At 36.2% G+C, this 14,634-nt stretch overlaps 1 protein-coding gene across 1 annotated transcript; it reads right to left on the bottom strand.

Moving 5' to 3' along the window:
• Positions 1-1,158: 1,158 nt before the first annotated feature.
• Positions 1,159-6,002, bottom strand: LOC129244779 (uncharacterized). The gene is made up of 5 exons (XM_054882616.1): positions 5,826-6,002; positions 4,466-4,673; positions 2,880-3,066; positions 2,656-2,772; positions 1,159-2,566 (listed from the first exon to the last, which is right to left on the bottom strand). Exons 1-5 carry the CDS (start codon positions 5,964-5,966, stop codon positions 1,624-1,626), a joined length of 1,596 nt encoding a protein of 531 aa, XP_054738591.1. The 5' UTR covers positions 5,967-6,002; the 3' UTR covers positions 1,159-1,623.
• Positions 6,003-14,634: the final 8,632 nt, after the last annotated feature.

The following is a 14,634-nucleotide window of genomic DNA, read 5'->3' as shown; positions in this document are numbered from 1 at the left end:
TGTTCAGGAGCACACCCAATGCCCCAGTATTAATATAATTTATTAATGTTATATTTGTAAATCAACTAGTTCATAGTGAACAAAATAATCACATGATTGACTCCAACAATATTTACAATATATTCACATATATATCTCATTCCGAGCACTCTTTACGTTTGAAGGATTCTTATTTAATAGAAGAATATTTGTTTTTCATACATCTCTCATAGGTCATTTTGCAGCTAATTTTTTCTTTGAACTTAAGGGGGGACCCTCATTTAGACGGTCGAAAAATGCATCATTTTTGGGAATTTTTTTCTCAGGTAAAATAACTTCAAACGTTTTGTAATTCATAAAGTACTTTAATAAATGTCTTGACTGTCTACAAAAATTTTCGGAGAAGAAAAAAACATTTTAAGTATGGAAATATACACCTCGTCCATGGCACCTCATTCTATCTGTGTACATTCTAGCGCTCTGAATTTTTTTCTGAAATAAAAAAACCAAATTTTTTTTAAAACTTTAGGATAATACCTTCGATGTGACATTTTGATTTAAAAAAAAAATGTCGAAATTGATATTTTTTACCCAGTTTTATGTTAAAAGTGATTTTTCATGCATAAAAATTGACTTTAAAATTACAAAAAAATATGAAAATCTTTTTTTTAAAAAAAACACTTAATGTCACATTGAAAACAATTTAATTATCTTTAAAATGAGCTATTGTAAAGCCTGATTGGTTCAATACAGCGTTCTCAATTGTGTACACAAAATCGAAAAATGATGTTTCGAGAAAAACGCGTTTAAAGTTTTGGATACAGGCGATCAGGCCACCCGTCGCGTCCTGTTAAAAATTTTGTCACTCCTTCAAAAATACAGATATCGACTTGAAATTTTGAAAGTATATTCTTAAATAGTTGTAGAATAGATTAAAATTATTTCCAAAAAATCGATTTTTTTGACCCGATAAATGAGGGTCCCCCCTTAAATAAGGGATAACGATAATCAATAAATAAAAAATGGAGAATTATGCGACGATTTAGTATTGAAAGTGCTATTAAGGCAATAAATTTGTTTTATATATTATTAAGTAGACTTAAGCTTGGGTGCAGGTCCGTGGTATATTTATGCAAAAAATAAAATTATACGTGGTTTTCTACTGAATAGTAAGGAGTCTGGCTGTGCTTGAAAGCATCTTGTAAGCAATTTTTAGGTTTTACTAAAACTTTAAATGTTAACATAACATATTCTTTTCATTCGAGTTAACTAAAAGTGGTAAATTTATTTGCCACTTCGTTCCCAGCAATTCCTATGAGGCCAGGAATCCATAGAATTCCTGGAAAGTCTTGAGAGCCTTGATTGCTACCAGGCTATCAGTAAGAGTAGCTATGCTTCTGTTGTTATAGGTTTTTCACGATTAAAGTTTTTAGATAACCCTTCCCAAGCCTTTTTATTGCCCAGTTCGTTTTTGAAGCGCTTGACAAATCTGAACGGTACCGATCATGACAAGCAATTCAATTTATGTGCTATTTACTTTCAGTTTTCTCTTCACAATGCTTTTGTTTTTACTATTCACATGTATTTACCAATAATGCCAAAAGTTCTCTTAACTTGCACAACAGATTCAGATAATTTTGCATTTCACTTGGATTTAAATAATGCCTTGGCTTTCCTTCTCGAAGTCTTACCATTTGAATCCTCAGGCAGCTGATCTACAAAAACTACACCCGCATGTAGTTGTTTATAGGCAACTGATAGGCGTTTTCGGACTTGCTCTTTGATCTGTTGCTCCGTTAACTGAGCTCCATTGCGTCGCACCACCACTGCACCGGCCGCATCACCATTACGTTCATCATAGATGCTTACCACACAAACATCCTCCACTTCAGGCAGCTCATTTATCACCTGCTCTAACTCACCTGGCCAGTATTGCATGCCCTGATATTTAACTACATCCTTTTTACGATCAACAATATACAGTAAATCTTTATCATCAAAATAGCCCAGATCACCGGTATGAAACCAACCTAGTGAGTCTTGGAAGCGCTGCGACTCGATTGGATTACCATAATAACCATTCCACGCATGTCCAGTCTTGACATGAATCTCTCCAACTTTATTTGGTGGCAAATTCATGCCTTGCTCATCAACAATGCGTGCCTTCAGTCCTGGTATCAGCTTACCAACTGAGGTGGCATACTGGGCCCCAAAATTCATAGATATACTACTAGTCTCGGTTAGACCATAACCAAATATAATTATACAGTTTTTCAGTATGCTCTGTAAGCACTGCAGTGTCGGAAGACTGACGCTACCACCGCCAATGAGAAATGTATGAATCGAGCTCATATTTTGTATGGTGGCTATGGAGCAGGTAACTAGCGAAGCGGCATGGCGTGGTGCGACTGCAACGCAATTGATTTTATATTTCTTCACCAATTCAACCATATATTCGGGTGTATACGGCCGATTGGTGATTACACGCTTACTGCTGCACGTTGTAGTGATAACGATGAATATTACACCGGTGTACCAGTCTAGGCTGCTGTTGGTGAATGAAACAGAGTCACAGGTCACCTGATATCTAAAAGCATGATTTCCAAATTAAAATGAATTGAAAAAAAATCGTACACTTAGATCATGAATTGCTAATTTTTTTGTTGCTATACTTACATATTATCCAGCTGGAGTGTATAATTCGATACGCATACACATTTGGGGGAACCCGTGGTACCCGATGAGCATATTATCGCTGCGGTCTGTTCACCACCCAACACTAGTGGCTCAGGTCTGCAGGCAATTACAAGTCGAAAGTCAAGGCAAGTGTTTATATTTCTCATTTCAATGCTTCTAATACTCGTATATATCTATTTTATATATCGAGCTACTGTACTTACTGGTAGAAACGTTCTGTTGGTGTTGGCAGCAAAAAATCCTCAATTTTGGCCACGCCATCAATATGATTTATAAGCGTGCAGATTAATGGCTTCAAAAGATGAGTGGCAGAGTTGACTTTTTCATAAAACTCACCATCACAAAATATTATTTTTGGTGCTGTGGTTTCAAAGAGATATCGGATGGTATCTGAAATGGAAAATAATGACGTAATATACATTTAATAAAATCAATATGAATACATGTAGATCTGTTTTGTATTGCGTCTAATGAATGTAGTTGTGAAATAACAGGTGGCGCTAAAGTAATCCTCCTATCAGAAAATGCTATACATTTTGCGATTGGCCCCTAATGTCAGTTCTGTTTTGACATTTGTGTAGTAAACACATGCGAAATACACGTTAATAAACAATGTTACGCTACACTGCTCCAGAACGCGGAATATTGCTGACTATTTATTTGACCAATAATCGGTCGGTGACCTTGGCACAACGTGAATTTCGTCGCAGATTTCCTCGCCGTCCAACGCTTACTGGTGAAAAACTGCGACGTTTAGCCGCTCGCCTCGAAGAGACTGGCACAACACGAGATGCTGCCAGACGTGGCAGACCCCGGAGTAGCCGTTCTGCAGAGAATATTGCTGCTGTAGCCGAGGATGTCATGGAAGCGCCGTCGACATCGACCAGACGAGGTGCCACGCAAATGGGTATCAGTCGACGGTCTTTACAGCGAATTTTTGTGCAAGATTTGAAGATGTTTCCGTATAAAGTCCAGACGGTGCATCAGCTGTTAGCTGCTGACCGCCAATCGCGTCTAACATACGCTCAAGCCACCCTTAATCACCACCAAGAGGAAGATGATTTTTCAAAAATAATCATGAGTGGTTAGGCTCATTTCCATCTTAGCGGGTACATAAATAAGGAAAATTTACGCTTCTGGGGCACTGAAAATCCGCGTGTAACCCACGAAGAGCCATTACACCCGCTCAAAGTCACTGTATGGTTTGCTGTTTTCGCTGGAGGAGTCATCGGACCTTTTTCTTCGAAGACGTCGCGGGCCAAACGGTTACTGTGAACGGTGAGCGCTACCGAGCAATGATCAACAAGTTATTTTTGCCGCAACTTGATGAATTGGGATTGGAAAACATGTGGTTCCAACAAGACGGTGCAACGGCACACACTGCACGTGCCACAACCGATATGCTGAAGGATGCATTTCCCGTGCGCCTAATCTCCCATTTTGGCGATTTGCACTGGCCAGCAAGATCGCCTGATTTGACCACTCCAGACTTCTTTTTGTGGGGCTTTTTGAAGTCGCGTTCTCTTGCAGCTCTTAAAGACAATATCCATCAAGAATGTGACAACCTATCGCCGGAAGTTTTGGCCAAAGTGATGGGAAATGCCATAAAAGGGCTCAAATCATATTCTCGACTTGATGTAAAAAAATTAAAATACCAAATAAAAATAATCCACAAGAAGAATCAAAGTTTTTCATTTTTTTTTTTAATTACAGCGAAAAACATCGCAAGGTTATTTTTGCGCCACCTGTTATAACAAAAATAAAAGTAGTTATACATTCGTACACATACCTGTATCCAGTGCCGGGCTCACTGCGTGAAAAGGTGTACAATTCATTAAACAGCCGAAGGGAATGGAGATCAAGTAGGTACTGTTCTTTGCCACAATACCGACGACATCATTATGGTTCAAGCCCATTTTCTTGAAATGTTGAGCCAAGCGCACAGACCAGGTAAGCATTTCGCTATTGGTAACCTCACGTCCGTCGACATCGAAAACCTGAAGTTTGGCAGAAAAAACATAGATATGTACAAGATTAAATAAAAAAGTTAAAAAGAAGAAGTTTAATTAATATTGCTAAAATTTTTTGCACACTAGTAAATACCAGGCACCGCATGTACGAAAGAGTAGTGCGCAACACAATTACAAAACAAATTATGTAGAAATATTTTTTTCGGTGCTTTGACTGGTTATTCCCGGTTATCTCGCTCGGTGGAAGTTTTTATGTTTTCAAGATTTAAAAAGTAGTCAAATAATAAAATAGTTGAAATATTTAACCAATGCATACTGATAGTAAATATTGAAAAGCTGTACAGCGAAAAACAGTCTATAATCGGCTGAGTCATTTTTGAATTGCTGCACTTCGAAATTTAATTTTATAACCTTTTAGCTTAGTTCGCTTATTGTAAGTTTATGCAAATTAATTTTATGACCTTTTAGCTTAATTGGCTTATTGTAAGTTTTCGAAACAAATCATTTAAAAGAGATTAGCTTCAAAATGCAAAAAGTCCTGTGCAAATCGGAGCATTCTATGTTTAGTTATTAGTGTACATACATATTTCCGCACTTTATTTGATAACATTTATAGATATATACGACTAAACAATCATTTACGCCAAACTTGACAGCTTTAGCTTTTCAAAGATTATTATTACTTTGGCTGAAGTTAACCTTAATGTTCCCTTTCGAATAGGAAAGCAGTTCAGATAGATTTTTTTACAACCAAGTAAAACCAATTATTAGACGTGTATGCCAATAATTCAGCTCCCACTTCTGTACAATTAATAAATCCAGGGGTGGTGTAAGACATTTTTTTCCTTAGACCCCTTCCATGTAATATTGGAAATTACCTAGTAAAATAGTAAAACGTGTGTCATCATTCGAAGCATTTTGGTATACAAATTCCTTCATGCTGTTACATACAAAAGTTATGTGAACAAAATTATAATAGCCTTGGGCACAAGAGCGCCTATAAAAAGTTCCCCCCTAGTGGCGGTTGTCAGAAGGAGAATAAATAATTAGTTTACTGTTATTACAAATATTATTAAGTGTCAAATGTGCGTATTGTCCGAAAAGAGTTGGTTTCAGCACTATTTACTCAAATGCGCTTACTTTTAGTGAGACTCGTTAATTTTAATAAAAAATCTTCACCTGGCAAATTTTCGTCGGATAATTTTTCAGAGTACTGTATAAAATTTTTCCCATAGAACAATTGAAATCGTAAACCAATTGTCGCTTTGCTCCACTCCACACGCGCTCGTTCTTATCATAGTTACACTTTAAGAAATCCATGATTTACTTTTTCTTTAGCTTCCGGCCGATTTGTTGCTCCGTCACTGTCTTTTGATTGACAATTTTAGCAGATCTAACAATTAGCGAAATTCTCAGCTCTTTAAATACCACGCGAAGAAATAAAAACGAAAACAAAGAATTGCAATAATAATTTCTATATACACACACACTTCTCTACTGCAATGACATTGAAAAAATAGAGTGCATTTACACAGTTTCGAATTCATTATAGCGTTCAATGCCTTTTTATGTTTTATTCAAATGCGATTTTTTACATGCGATTTTTTCAGTTACATGTCAAAGCCATATTTTCATTAAGCTCAAAGTAGAAGTGCCATACCATAACGCCATATCCTTAACCATAGTATTTACCATAACAATATTTATGCCATCAATTACACTACGTTACAAAAACGAACTTTTTTTCTGTCCTATGAACCAAATATACTTTTTCGGAAAGGGGAGAAAAAATAAAAATACACGTGTATCGGCGATTTTCATGTCCTTTTTCCGTGATCCAATCGCGCTGAATTTCTGCAGGCAGATTCGTGGAAATGTTTTTATTACGTAAAATTAAAAAAAAAAATATTTTATCAATTCTCAGATTTTCTTGAATTTTTTTCTTCTAAAAAAAATTTTTTTTTCTAAATTTTCGGCATAACTTGAAGGGACTCCAAATTTTTAAACAACTTATTAACCTTTACTTTATTTTTTCATACAACACACTCTGTGCCGTTTGTGTGTTTGTTACAGTTCCGGAAGTTCCGATCATCTGACAGTTGCGCTACTAGGAGACGTATACTTTGACAATTGTTTTAAGGGGTTAGGGGTAGTCAGAATTTTCAAAAAATCGATTTTTTGTTTTTGCATTTTCTTAAAGTATAATGTTTTAAAAATATTGTGTAAAAATTTGAAGTGAATCCGACAAATACTTTTCAAGTTATTCAACAATTAACAAAGGGCGCTCGGCCGCTCCGGAGCCGATAGCAAAACTTTAAATACGTTTTTCTCAAAACTATGTTTTTCAAACTGGTGAACACTGTAACTTAAAAACCGCTACGTAGATTTCAATAAAATTTATACAGCTTTTAAAAAACATAAAAAACTTGTGCCTGATCGAAGGATTTTTTTTTTTTTTTCAAAAATTTCGATTTTTTTTTAACAATTAACTGTTGGTTTTTTTTCTAAAATCTGGAAAAAATTTTCTGAGGCCGCCATTTTGTTCATTTTGAAAAAAAAAGCTTCGATCAGGCACAAGATTATCTATTAATAAAACTAATTTTTCTTGTCCGATTGGTTTTAAATGAATCTGCAAGGACTTGTGATGTTCACCACAAGGGACTTCTGGAGAAACGGGCTTCACACAAACAGCGATAACTTTTGCAATTATTAATTTTTTTTTTTTGAAATTTTGGTGAAGTCAAGTTAAAACATGATGTTTTTATGCTATGTTTTTATTTTTGTTAAATAAATTAATTAAGTAGCAAAAAAAAATTCGTGAAAATCATCATTTTTTCGGGCCTCTGACTACCCCTAACCCCTTAAGTTCTGTTGCGCGAAAACGTCTTTCTGTATATTTCATCTTACGAAAAATGCAGTGCCCGACTCGAAATAACTTTTGTTACGTTTGTGGCTTATTCGCACCAAGTAAAAATTTTAAAAATATTACGAAAACAGTGGTTAATTCGTTTCAGAAAATATTCAAAACTGCTTATGTTCCTTACTTGTGGTATACTCCGGAAGTCGTGTGCGCCTATTGCTATAGAAATTTATGCAAGTTTACTGATGGAAGGTCAACAATAAAGTACTCTGTACCAACAATTTGGCTACCACGTACGGAGCACTGCAGCGAACTGTGCTACTTTTGCGTAACTTTAACTCAAACTAAAGGGTACCAATACTTTCGCCGCAACAAAATTCGCTACGCTAATGCAGAATCGGTTATTCCAGCGGTTCTGTACTCACCAGAAGAACGTATAGCGGCTTCAATGGAGATTTTTGATGATGTTCCCGAATTAAGGGATGGAGAACCAACAGTAGCACCAACAATGCTATCAACATTTCTTGCATCGAATGCGAGATGCGGAGAATCAGAAGTATCGGAATTTGTAACAACACCCAGTGAACTTGGAACTGCAGTGCCGCATTTAGTAACGCAAGCCGACTTCAATGACCTTGTACGAGAAGGAAACTTGTCAAAGAGAACAGCCGAACTCTCTGCATCACGCTTTAAGCAGTGGAATATAGTGGCGGCTGATTTTAAAATAACAGCCGCTCGTGATCGACGTAGCAGTATTCCATATGACGAATTTTTTAAATTGCACGAAGATCGGGAAAAAAACCTGGCTTATTGTTGTGACAAGACATTACGCATATGCTTGGCGAATACTGTTGGTCTATTTGTCGCAATACTGACACAAATGCTTACAAACGCAAAAATAAAAGGCCTAAGTTTCTTTAAAAGCATTAAAATTTTTAATGTAACAATTTTTAATTATAATATAATAAAATTAATAAAAAACTTCGGGGTTTTATATCTCTATTGTAATGCGGAGTGAAATACCTTTCTTTTGATACCCACATCGGCATATCTCATGCAATTTTTTTTTTTAAATTTCGAACAGGTGGAAACCCTGTGAAACATTGTCAGTGGCAACACCTAGGTGAAAAGTCTAGAAATGTGATACACTATCTGTGTGCCCAATTTCATTCAAATCCGTTAAGCTAATCCTGAGATCGTGTGGCTATACAGATATGCATACAAGAATTGCTCGTTTAAAGTTATAAAATAAAAAAAAAAAAAAAAAAAAATTGTGACGTGTACATGAAAATCGCCGATACACGTGTATTTTTATTTTTTATCCCCTTTCCGAAAAAGTATATTTGGTTCATAGGACAGAATGTGTGTAACGCCATTTTGTTTTTTTTTTTCTTTTTAAAGGAGGTTGAAGCCAAAATGTCAGAAACATCTCAAAGGTGCCGTCATACCAATGGTATGTGGGGCACGCTCCCACTAATACTATAACAATCCTCCACCTCGACTAATTCTACCCTGGGACCACAAAAATATAACTTCTGGGTAGAACCGCGTTTATGCCCGAAGACACAACAGGTACCTGCGTCCAGGTTCCTCTCCTGTAGGCATATGAAGGTTATACACCGTCGATAGTCCCAATTACTCCCACTATGTTTATAGGTGGCTCCAAAGTAAAGGAGACATCGGAAAACTTGCAGTAGTGTTATCTTAACTCACTACCATCTTGTCTTCTGTATGATACTGTATTGAGTGTTTCATTCAAACGTCATTGATGCCATATCCATAAGCAGCTGATATTTACATGTACCATCACATTTGTGCAGTTCGAAGTGCAGAAACTAAAGGAAAGATAACAACAAGTATACAACAATGCAACACAGCGCAACACCATGCAACTGGTTATGGTTATCGAGCAACCAAAATTCAATTGGTCTCTATGGTTATGGCTATGACTACGGAATTATGGCATGGCACCTCTAATCGATTACAGTGTTGTGAATATGTTGTTTCCAGCAGCAAATTTATAGCGCTATGGTTATGGCACCTCTACTTTGGGCAGAGAACCTAAATTTGCAGAGAAGGCTCAGGATCGCATGGGCAGGTTAAATGTCAAATGCTAACAAAACGCGGCTAAGAAATTTTTATTATTTCAACACGACTGGGAAATAGTTAACATACGAGAGTTAATATGGCTGAGCGTAGTCAACAGAACTAAATATAGAGTTTGCATTGAAATGTAAAATGCCATGATTTGGTGTCAGGAAAAATAAAATAACAACAGAGCTTGTACATTTTTCTTTCATGCTTATTTACCGTCGGCATTTTGCATGCGCAAATGGATTATTTCTTGTGAGATGAATAAATTAGTTCTAAGTGCTTAAGTTTGCATGCATGAATGTGTAATTTTAAGTATTTCATTAGCTAAATTGTATTGATAGTCGTATTAAGTGTATTATCAAAATTATTTCAAAATATCCACATACAAAATTAACTTCATTAACTTTGTAAGCCATTCATTTAGAGCAAGTTACTTTTTAAATTATTAAGTATAGGGTGGGCCATGTAAAATTTGCTTTTTGAATCGGCTGTAAAAAAAAAACTAATTAAGATTTTTCCAAACTTTTTTTTTATTTTGAAGATTGAACATTGTCATTTATGAATAAAAAATAATATCGTTCAAATAACTGCCACGACTGGCTTTACAGTAGGCCATCCGATCAGCCCAATTTTTAAGCACATTTTCGATGGTTTGGGCTCCAATTTCATGAATGGCAACTTTGATTTCGTGTTTTAAAGCATCAATCGTCTCTGGATGGTTCGCATAGCATTTGTCCTTAACGGCTCCCCACAAAAACGGGCTTAAATCACAGCTCCGAGGCGGCCAATTGATATCGGAATTTCGGCTGATTATTCGGTTTTCAAAAACGGTAGCCAAAAGTTCGAGTGTAACTTTGGCAGTGTGACAAGTTGCACGGTCCTGTTGAAACCAAATGTCGTCCATGTCATCCTCTTAAATTTTTGGATTATGTATGAGTATAAAAAGAATTACTGAAACTTCTTCTCCGTATCTCTTTGTCAACGAACTACTTGTTGAATTCAATTTAAAAAAAATTGTTTGAATAGTTTGTAATTACTCGCTAACAGCAGTTTTTCCGCTGAATAGGGAAGTATCTCAGAAAGAATGCCTTTATTTTGTATAATAGCCAGGTTGCAATTAAAGACTAGTCGAGCTTTCTCCGGAATTTTAAATCTGGCTGGATTCTTTTAAGTCTACTGGAGATGCCCCAACAGAATTTACTTTACTTAACTTAGATCCCAAATCGCTGGGCATGCAGGAAAACTACACGATAAATAAGCTTTTAATACAAAGTACGATCAAGATCCGTTGTTCTGAGAAATGGACACAACCACTTGTAACAGTTACATAGGGAGAATTTCCCTGACTTTCAGAAAAACGTTTTTCGAAATGGGATTGGAAGCACTTTTTTACTCTCTGAGAATTCTAAGAGGTCACTTCTTGATAGAGTAATTTGAGGTAGACCATGGCAAATCTCCGAGTGTATTTCTGCCATAAAAAACTATTTTCGGTTCGGAGGCGGTGCATACGTCCTTCCATATATGGAAAGTATGAAGACGCGCACCACAAATAGAAGGCGGAGCCCGGCCAAAAACCCAACAAAAGGTGTAAGCACCAATTTAGATATATTATGGGTTAAAATATTCTAAAAAAATTGTTCGTATAATTCTAATATATAGTATATGTCCAAACTAGGTACTTCAATCTAATAAGTATTTTAACCGTTTCTCACCTTTTTCAAAAAGTGCTCTGGCAAATAATATAAAAATTAATTAGGAAAAAAACTTTGACCTAAGAACACAAAAAGCTTTGGCAGTTTTAGTATATGTCCCTAGTACTTCCATTCTAAATTGGTTTCATTTCGCTTTCAGATAACGACCCTCGCAAATCTTCCTCGCAAATTTTATTCAACTTATCTACTTATAACGGTAGGATATGAAACTTGTAAATTTCGCTTAATTTTGTTTGCCGTAAAGCCCCCAGATAGATGAGAAGTTGATGTTTACTTGATATGACTGTCATCTTCTTTGCATTGCGTTCGTCTTCATTACCAAAATTCACCCACTGTAACGCTGTGACACGTCTCCATTTAATCTCAGCGCTGATGGCAATCGAATTAATTAATTATGTTACGAATTGACTTTTAAGAAATTTTCGCTTCACTCAGCTACATACATATGTTCTCCAATTATGACTATGAATAAATTAAACATTTCATTGTAATCGCCTTCTATATGAATTCTCTGTTTTCGCCTGCCATGGCGTATACGTATTCATACTGCTGCAATGATGTCCTGCCTTGAGTTTTGGTTTTTGCCACGTCAGTGAGTATATTCTGCTTATAAATTTTTTCATTAATTTCTGCCAATAATATCGCCAATCATGGCATTAAAACAGCACTCGTTGCTGACAATTGAGAAACCAACCAACCAAACAACATACCGATTATTGCTTACTCCAATAGGAGACACCGTGTGGTATGCGGGAACGAGCTATCGTCGAGCACCACTACTTACTCATTTACTCGTACCAAAATGGAAAATTTATAATTGAATTGTTCATTTCTGTAGTCATTATGTTGTGTTCAATTCACTGGGTTTTACCTTTGCATGCACACACACACTATCTATGCCCCTCACCTTCTGAGGGAAGGAGATTGTTGGTCGACATTTTTTCGAATTGTATTTCATTATATTTATATCTCTTGAAATACTACTGTTTGAATTCTCTTTGAGTTCAGTATTTAAGCGTTATCCGCTGATTCTGTGAAATATGAACTGTTGCAGTCGTCGGCAACCGACAACCTACAATCGAAATCGACGAGAATAAATGTGTTGGAAAAATGCATTGAATGGAGAATGAAAAATATTATGACACAACCAGAAATAGTTAAATTAATTAATTATATTTTAAATTCTCCGGCGATTTCATAATTAATGTGTACATACACATATGCATTTAATTCTGGCCTGGTTATAATTCCAAATGCAGACTGTTAATTGGACATAAAATAAATTGACAGATTATGCTTGAATTTGGACAGGTTTTGCGTAGTAAACTGGAGCTAAGTGCATAAATATAAACGATATTAATTTAAAACTTAGTACTGAATCGAGAACGACATAGCATTTCATTTAATAAGGTATGCCAATTTGTGTAATCGTAACACTCATTTCTGGGAGGCGGTACTCAACTAGTTTTGAAGAAAAAACGAATGCGTCAACGAATGACGCAGAATATATTTGTTTTTAATTTGACCCACGTAACAGTAGTTATTCAGCCGTTCAACTTCCTGAAAAAGTAAGTCGATGTAGAAATGCAATAAAACACGCCACAACTTATGTTGACGAAATTCCGTGGCTTCCCACAGTGGCAGACATCCAAGAGGTGTAAGTTTTAATGAATCTACTACAAAGATCCAGTAGGGAACAGTTTGGGTTTTGTAAACTTTGAGGGCATCAGTTACATATTCTTCACAGGCATAGACCTGCGGTTTTAGATAATCTCTTCTGAAAATTTTCTAGTCCCACCATCCTTCTGGTGAATTTACGTCCCCTCCGCGAGAGACAACCATTCCTTCAAATGTTCATCATGGCATTTGTTGTGTGGCACATAGCATCATCCTGCAGAAACCGCATGTCCTTCTGCCCGGAATGCCCGGTAAGTATTTGATGAGGCTCCTGCTGGTTGCGGTAGAGGAGGAAGGCTTACTCTGAGTTTGAAAGACGTGGAAAACACGACTGGGGTGCTGTATTAAACTCGGTCAAAATTTTTTTGACGGCTATTGCACCAATAAAGAAAAGAAGAAGAAATACATTTTAGGGTATGCATTTTGTACGTTTTACTACTCAAACAAAAGAGCTTTTCATTAAGTAATAAAAAAATTGCATGCATTTTTAGCTCCACTCCTTATACGTTTACCCACATACATACATACATAAGTACAATATATCAGCTGAAATGTTGTTTTTTGCCTTCACTCATTTTCGAAATCAGATTGTATGTAAAAGTGCAGACAAAGCGCTAGCGCTTAATGTAATGAGTTTCCATTGTGTGCTCATTTACTATAGCATCTATACATACACATGCATAAGTATACATACATAAGTAAGTACAATAAGTATAAGTAAGTACACATTTTGCAATAAATACAAAAGCTGACACAGATAATAAAAAGCAAAAGAAAAACGCATTCTATATCGACTGAGTACAACTGCATATTTACTGGCAACACTAGCGTGTGTCATTAGGTAATATATTATATGTACAAAAAATACATCCTTGTATTCAGACCTAGTTGCACTAGTTCCGAACTACATACAGTGGGGAGCAAAACTGAGTACATGTTCGAAGACTTTGCACAAAAATGCCCACAGAATGAAAACGATCAAAGCAAATGATCAAATGATTTATTCAATAAAAAATAATTAACAAAATTTCATAATTAAACCAAAAAAAATAAATATTCCATAAACCGTACAAAAATAAAAAATGAATGGTACTCGTATGTACTCAGTTTTGTACTTTTTGAAAGTGCAATGTTGTTGGCTTTTTTTTAATACTTGGTCCATAGACCTTTATTTTTTATGACTGAAAGAATACGTCTAGGCATTTTTTCTATCAAATTATGCAAAATGTCGTTGGGAATTTGCTTCCACTCATAGTTTATTCTTTGCCATAACATGTCGAGGTTAGTGGGAGGAGTATCATATTGTCCCAACCGTCGCTTCAGTATTGTATATCGGATTGAGGTCGGGACTTTGTGGGGGCCACTCCATCAACTTAAAACTTGGAGTCGTAAGCCATTCCTTAACCACCTTTGCTGTATGCTTGGGGTCTCCGTCCTGCTGAAATGTAAGTTCAGCTGACTGATATGCGCATACGTTCACAAAGCTGGTAAGATGGGTTTGAAGAATACTCAGGTAGTCCTCCTTTTTCATTATGCCATCTATTTTACTAAGGGACCAAGCTTCCACCACGTAAAGCAACCCCACGCCATAACATTCCCGCCTCCGTGCTTGACGGATTCCTTTATATGGCGTCTTTGCAATGAT

Source organism: Anastrepha obliqua, chromosome 4 (assembly GCF_027943255.1).
Source record: "Anastrepha obliqua isolate idAnaObli1 chromosome 4, idAnaObli1_1.0, whole genome shotgun sequence".
NCBI lineage: Eukaryota > Metazoa > Arthropoda > Insecta > Diptera > Tephritidae > Anastrepha > Anastrepha obliqua.
The sequence above is the reverse complement of the archived record's forward strand: the minus strand, read 5'-3'. Positions and strand labels throughout refer to the sequence as shown.

Excerpts from the sequence above, each read along its gene's own strand:
- LOC129244779 (XM_054882616.1), bottom strand. The coding sequence starts at position 5,966 with ATGGATTTCTTAAAGTGTAACTATGATAAGAACGAGCGCGTGTGGAGT. Across the intron at positions 3,067-4,465 it reads GAGCCCGGCACTGGATACAG|ATACCATCCGATATCTCTTT; the intron begins GTATGTGTACGA and ends TTTCCATTTCAG. Across the intron at positions 2,567-2,655 it reads ACACTCCAGCTGGATAATAT|ATATCAGGTGACCTGTGACT; the intron begins GTAAGTATAGCA and ends TCATGCTTTTAG.